The sequence below is a fragment of the Malania oleifera genome, chromosome 13, assembly GCF_029873635.1.
Source record: "Malania oleifera isolate guangnan ecotype guangnan chromosome 13, ASM2987363v1, whole genome shotgun sequence".
In the NCBI taxonomy this organism is placed as follows: Eukaryota; Viridiplantae; Streptophyta; class Magnoliopsida; order Santalales; family Ximeniaceae; genus Malania; species Malania oleifera.
Genome location: NC_080429.1, coordinates 31,515,698 through 31,522,871, shown reverse-complemented (window position 1 = coordinate 31,522,871; position 7,174 = coordinate 31,515,698). Strand labels below are relative to the sequence as shown.

The following is a 7,174-nucleotide window of genomic DNA, read 5'->3' as shown; positions in this document are numbered from 1 at the left end:
TTCGCAAGCCCCTCTTGACTGGCCCCATGTCATTTTCTTGTTCTTGGGTGGGTGGGCGAGTGGGTGAGTGGGTTGTTAGCTGCTGCCTAAGGCTTCCTCTGAGTAGGTTTTTAGCATTTAGAAACCCTCCTCATGTTAATAATTGTCATAATTTGGTAGACCAAATTCAAAACACTACGAGAAACAAAAACCAAAAACAAAGAAAACAAAAACCAAAAACCCAAAACAAAAAACCAAAAAAAAAAAAAACACAAAAAGCCAAAAACCAAAAAGTTATGGTGACTTTTAGAGTCTAGCCCTGCATCTATCCAAAACTGCGCCAGAGTGACAGATTCCCAAAACACCTACCATTTTCGTACTATTATTTGGTAAATCAAATTGAAAACAAAAAAACACTGAGCGTCAAAACAAAAGCAAAAAACAGAAGGCACTGGCAATGTCATGAACCGGCAACTGCAGTAAGAAAACATTAGTAATATATGGAAGCAAGGGGAAATCATGCAAACCCAATTTTGTCATCAGAATGATCAATTCAACCATGCACAATTCATAATCCCAGAAACCGTGACAATTTAATTTATATGTACTTTGTTCCGTTGCTCCATCAGGAGGTAATGGTGATTGAAAGTGTTTAAAACATACATGCCTCAACATAATCACTGCATTAAGACATGTATACTTGAACACTTGCAGTCTTCACAACCCTACAGACAGGGCAGATGTCAATGAACCCTTCACAATCCTTACACAGGCACAAGTGTCTACAAGGCAATAACAACACACTGACCTCCTTCCCCTTACAAGCTCTGCAATACATTTGTGCCTTCATGCAGAGAGAATTCCCAGAAGCACCCAAATTGGCCTGATTGTTTGCGTTACTGTACGAGACTGCATCATCTACTTCACTGTCCCCACAGCCTTCCTTTACTTGCGCAGCGCCTTGTGCAATCACTTGCTTGAGATTGGTCTGCAAGACATTAACAAGTGACTCGTTATACTTTGCTCGGTACTGCCATGACTGAGCTTCCACGGTGACCTGCTTTACCCTCTCAGTTAGTTCCTTGTTCTTGCGGTTCATGTTCTCTAATTCCAGTTCTTTCTCCCGTATCTTCCTGCTGACTCCCTTTTCTATGGCACTCAGGAATGAAAGTGTGTGTCTCTGCTTCAGTTCCCTTACACCCTTCATGATGTTTTCTTCCTGTTTATGATCAGTTACAAAGCAATATAAACCAAAAGCAGAGGCAATGTCATTGCAGACAAAAACTGAAATTAAAACATGGGCCTATCCAACAAGACAAAATTGCAAACAGAACCCTAGTGATCAGAATGTTCTCTCTCCCTCTTTGCTTTCTGCCCCAAGCCCACACCATCTCACATAGGCGCTTACAAATAAGATAAAATATGAACCACAATTATAGTGCACAACCTGCAGCCCATTATTGCAGAACAATAATACCTTTTCAGAATGTTAATTTCTCTGAACACAATGATATTGATACCAAAAAGTATTGTCGTAGTAAAGAACATCTAATTTGAAACAATAAATACAATAAACGCAATGAAAATGCTATCCTTGTTGGGAATCATTCAACTTAGCTGCCCTGAATTCATTGGAATGAAGCTTACTTTTGTTATTAGGAATCACCAAAAGAAATTAAAAATCACTTGACACTTCACCCAAAAGTAATCAAATAGTTGGATCTTGAAACAAAAACAAAAAAAGATCCAAACAAAGAACCACAATTGTTAAAAATTAACTCCTGAAATTTTGCAAAAATTTATTTGACTGCTTAAAGTTGGTTCGTCACAGTTAAAGCGATTCTCATTTGGAGCATGGATCGGAATAGAATAATGAATCTTTAAGTCCAGCTAATTACCTGAATTTGAATATAATTATCCAGTTCTTCTTTCTGCCTATCAATCTCAGTCTTAAGATTATCTCCAAGGGACAGAATAACTGGGAGAGCAGCTGTCATGCTTTCACTTGCAGTGGTAACGGAAGAATTGTGTTCATCTTCCTCATATGAAAGCCTTAGGCCGGTTGATACAGCATTTGGATTCATAATGCTCCCAGAATGACCAGCTTCATCTTGACAAAGGTTATTATTCAGAGATATGTGGAACTTTGGCTGCCGGGAGACAGATTCTGCCTCCCTGCCTCTTTTGATTGGCCGGTTCATGGCACCCGTGTGTTCATTTCCCATGTAGTTCAAGGGATTGACACTACACCCAACTGGGACTGCAAGATAGATTGCCACGTTATAGCACACACACAATCATACCATAAATGGAACATGGATACTAACCAAAAGACTCACATGCACACACAGAAAATGATCAACGAAATGATTCAATAACCGGAAAACAAAAGGTCACAATAATCACTCTACTGGAAAACATCCTTTAGATTACCGATAATAAAGATAATATGAGAATGAACTAAACAGGGTTTTTTAGTTTCCTTGAGTATTAACTGCCACGGGATGCTTGTGGGCAAGGCAACATACAATAACAACATTGAAAAGAAATGCCTAACTACTATTATGATCAAGATAAAGAATTTTGTTTTTCTAACAAAACAGCATTCATATCAAATTACTAATTAATGAACATCTTCCAAATATTGTAAAAAATAAATAATTGTGTATCATTATCATCCCCCCTCTAGTTTCCATCCCTCGCTTTCCACATAGCTTGTCAAGATTGATTCATGAAAGGGGGCAGGAGAAAAATAAGAAGAAAAAGCATAAAAATAAAAAAAAAATATATATATATATATCCTATTGCAGTTATGTAACGGTTGTAGCAGCTGTTGACAGATAAATGAAAACTTATAAAGAGCTTTTCAACAGTTCACGCTTGCTCCACTACACAAAGCAATTAGCAAGCTGCCTGAAATCTTTGTTTCATTACAAGGGATGTCCTTGAATGGATTAACAGAATTTTGATGTCAATAGGCTAAAGTTTGACGACTTCAGAAAAGTTCAGTTAAAAACTTGTTCACCAATATAGCTGTACAATTTTTCTTGTTATTGGATGAGGCTGTATTACTCTCAATGTAGAAATGTGGACTGAAGATATTACACAATGAAGCAAGTTTATAAGCAATTACATATTGTTACTCATCGCTACTCTATTGACATTTTTATAACATGTTAGCAAAATACTCAATTCTTTAAGAAGTAATGCAACATAAGAAATTGCATGAATGATCATGAAACATGGCACAAAAATTAAACTAACCTTTGAACAGAGAAAGCATGAGGAATCAAAACAATACTATCCCAAGATAAACCATGAGATCAATCTAGTCTAGAGAAACAAAAACCATAATAAATTAACTTGAAAATATTTCTAAATCAATTTGTTTCAAGAGAAACTCACAATCTCCAAATAACTGCAGCTGAGGCAATGCATTAGCATCATACTGCAGCCGATTTTCCTCCAGGAAAACGGGAAACACAGGATTGCTGCCATCACCTCCAAACATATTCCTAATGAAAAACAAACACAATGTCAAAATTCCACATGGTAACTCAAAGCACCAGTTAATAAAAGTCAAATTGTGCTCTGCAAAATTTCATAATTACAAATAAAGGGATCCAAAATGGATTCAGGATTCCAAAACAGGTTATGAAGCATGGTTACATGAACATAATCATCTAGAAGTGTACAGGTGCTACATGCTAGGCGGGCAGCCAGAAAAAACCAAGAGTTCAAATGCTTCAAACAAAATCCAGAAGAACCCAATGGGAATGCACTGAAAATGCAAAGCCAAATCAGTTTCCTTTAAAATCAATAGCCACCACTATCCCAGGGATACGCATACATGTTTTGGTTGTGTTGAAAAGTCGTGCAATAGAAGTTCTGCAGAGGCCGTTCTGCTATCCAGCCAAACCCACTCCTCTTTTTCCTGATCTTGGAACAGGCTCTTCGTAAAGAGTCCAGAGACAGAACAGTATGCATATCATGTATCTGTGTGTGCGCTTGTGTGTTGAAGGAGTGATTGAGTGCAAGGAAGAGAGCTAAAAACAGGACTCTAATCCCTTCACCAAAAAACGAACATATGACAAGAAAGACCTATAAAACAAAACCAAACATCCTCTCTTGTTTACCAGGAGGGCACTGCGAATCGATTAAACGCAGGTCTGATCCGGCAGATGTAACAGAACGGTAGCCTGGAATATAATGACCAAACAACTCCAAGCAAAGGGCTTGAAGAAAGCAACACAGAACCTAACATTCCAATTTCAACAAAACCGAAAGAGAAACTTGCAAACCGCAAGCTACCGAATATTTCTTGAATCAAATCCTAACCATCATTCACGCTAAAAAAACATGAAAGATCAAAAGCATTAACAGAACATGAAGATCCTCGTCCTCCGTGATCCCATGAACAATTAAGTCTAATCTGGCGAAAATTTCGGCCAATAAAAGAGACAACGTCTAGGAAATCTCCAGCTTAAGTAACTAAATTACAAACCAAACACTATAAAAAAATAAAAGATTTCAAGCTTTCAAGTTTCAACCGAGCGAACGCGTTATTTCAACTACACGGCTTAGATAGAACATAAGATTGACATCTTCATTTTATCTCTCTCCCTTTCCTGCCTTTTCCAGGCAACCAAACAGGATTAGAAAGAGAAACGGAATCGGTACCTTACTAAGGACAGATTCGGAGATCAATCCGACGGATAGAGAGGCGAGGATGGAGATCACGAGAAGGCGCGGGAGAGAATCAGAGAACGAGAGGATGGAGATGGTGACGATGATGATAAAGAAGTAGGAAATGCGGAAACGGTAGAGGTTACGGTGGAGGTTGTGGTGGCGGTGGTGGTGGTGGTGGGTGGAGTAGCATCGGTTAAGAAGAAAACCGATTCCATTTGTACGGGGACTTGAAACCTTCATTGCTGTCTCAGCTTTCTTTTCGTTTTCCCACCAGTAATTCCCTTTTTTTAATTTCAGTTACTGATGCGTACGACGAAATTACCCTACTGCCCTTGCATTTGGCGGGTGCGGACCGGGCTGCGATTCGGTCCGGGTCGGGTCGCCCATGACAACCCAATTAGTGTAGTGGTGTAGGTTTGAGGAAATCTAATCCAGCTAGGCAAAGCACTTTGGTAGCTATGTTAATGGAGATGAGATGAGAGAGAGAGGGAGAGAGAGAGAGAGAGAGAGAGAGAGCTCTTATCCATTAGTGGTTGGCTTTTGGATTAGCATCAATTAAATGTTTTATTTTTTGTTTTGTTCTTTAGTGATTTTGGTCTTGGATGTTAGTCTCAAGTCTCATCCCACCTAAACCCAAAATCCAAAAAAAAAAAAAAAAACATTACAACAACACTTCAATTGTGATTTTTGCTTTAAAATTCATTTTTCTTAAGAGATTTTTAACTTGGATGAGCCAACACTTCTAATGGGTATCCAATGTGGGTGGGGGGTTTTGTCGGGTCACCAACAACCTTCTCAGACTATGAAGTATGAATATTTTTTTAAAAAATAAATCTTAATTCTAAGATTTTCCTAATTTAATTCAATCATTTTAGTTCAAACTTTATGCATATGGTATCGTGTAAGATAACTATTGTAATTTTATAATTAGAAATAAAAGTTGAAAATTGTTACGTTTACGTACATGTAATTGTGATGATAAGTTTATAATGATTTTGAGATTTAAAATAATTATATAATTTTTTTATCAAGGCATAGGGTAGGCCAACGGCGTATTTTCCTTGAGTGACTAATGGAAAGCATTATTGCCTGTAGGATGATAAGAGACATACATTACGTTTATATTTAATGTTTGGATAGGAGAGCTAGAGGCACGTAACATGTTTTTATTAGACAGTGAAATAGGGTGAAGTCTTATTAGATAAGTCATAAGTTGGCCTTAAAGACATTATTTTTATTTTTAATTTTTATGTTAAGTCACGAGAATTCTTTCAATGGGCCCAAAAAACATATAAGGTAATCTCATATTTGTCCACTGAGTTAGGGTAGAGAATTTCGTGTCCAATCTTTCTTCTCCTTCCTAAACAAAGACGCTTGCCTATTTAAATGTGTAGAACCAATTTCGCTAAACTAATTTTTATCGTCATCAAAACCATCAATTTTTATAGTTTTAGTATCATACGTAATGGTTATTTACTAGCCAAAAAACTAAAAATATGTACAATTGATTCGGATTTACTTCGTCATTCAGATCCAAATTGTCGATTTAATTTTTGAATGACTTGAAAATAATAATAAAAAAATAGAAAAGCATACCACACACACTTATCATATTTGAAATATTCAAATGAATAAATCAAAGTCATGTGTTTTCTTGGAGACCCAATTCAGATGACAGATTTGGCCACATGTTGTCAATAATGCTAAGGTTTCGAATATATAATAATAATGTTGAATTGATTTGAGAGTATGAAAGGATGCGTCCCACGCCGGATGGACCAAATCCTATGGTCTAATCCGGTGTTCTACCTAAAGAGGAAAGCACTGTCGTGCTCAACCACGAAATTACCATGTACCCCTTCCCCCATGCCACCAATGGATTGTGCTCTAACTCCATGTCCAAGGGCATTTCTGTCCACGCGCAGAAAAATCTAGTAAGTGGGGTGACCAAAAAAATAAATTGAAGCCAGCCCACGTCCCCTCCCACTCACTCCCACATGGTCAATGACCCAGCTCATTTTGGATTGTCAGGGGCACTTTTGTACTTTCACCAAAGCCTTTCATGTCGCCTCATTTTTTATTTCTTCAGCTGAAATATATTTGTTAATATTTTATTATTATTTGATTAGCACTTAGAAATGACCCAAATTACAGAAATTATTTCTCTAAATAAGAAAGAAATTCCCATGTTATTTTCTAGAAATAAAATATTTATTAGCATATTAAAAATAATTTCTTAACATAAAATTTAAAACTCATCAATTATGTGATGTTATATTAAATTTTGAATCTTTACAAGTACACCACTATCTCACACAATTTTAATAGGTCGAAGCATTAATATAATATTTATTGATCGATGAATTCGAATATTTTTATAAATAAACAGTATTTGGTATAAATATTTTTGTAAGCATACAAATTTTAGTGGGAGGAGGGATGGGCATGTATATATTTTTAAGTCATAAGAATATTATTAAGACTGAATTATGGAAGGGAAAAAAAT

The 7,174-nt window shown here is 36.7% G+C and overlaps 1 protein-coding gene across 2 annotated transcripts; it reads right to left on the bottom strand.

Annotated features, from left to right (window-relative positions):
• Nucleotides 1-550: 550 nt before the first annotated feature.
• Nucleotides 551-4,930, bottom strand: LOC131146155 (E3 ubiquitin-protein ligase BOI-like). 2 transcript variants are annotated; one of them, XM_058095523.1, is made up of 5 exons: nt 3,830-4,930; nt 3,385-3,494; nt 1,878-2,239; nt 1,046-1,198; nt 551-967 (listed from the first exon to the last, which is right to left on the bottom strand). In XM_058095523.1, the coding sequence occupies exons 1-5, from the start codon at nt 3,964-3,966 to the stop codon at nt 665-667; spliced, it is 1,065 nt and encodes a 354-aa protein (XP_057951506.1). In that variant the 5' UTR covers nt 3,967-4,930; the 3' UTR covers nt 551-664. The 2 variants fall into 2 exon arrangements, with proteins under 2 accessions (XP_057951506.1, XP_057951505.1); XM_058095522.1 differs by having other exon boundaries at nt 551-1,198.
• Between the last annotated feature and the right edge of the window lie 2,244 nt (nt 4,931-7,174).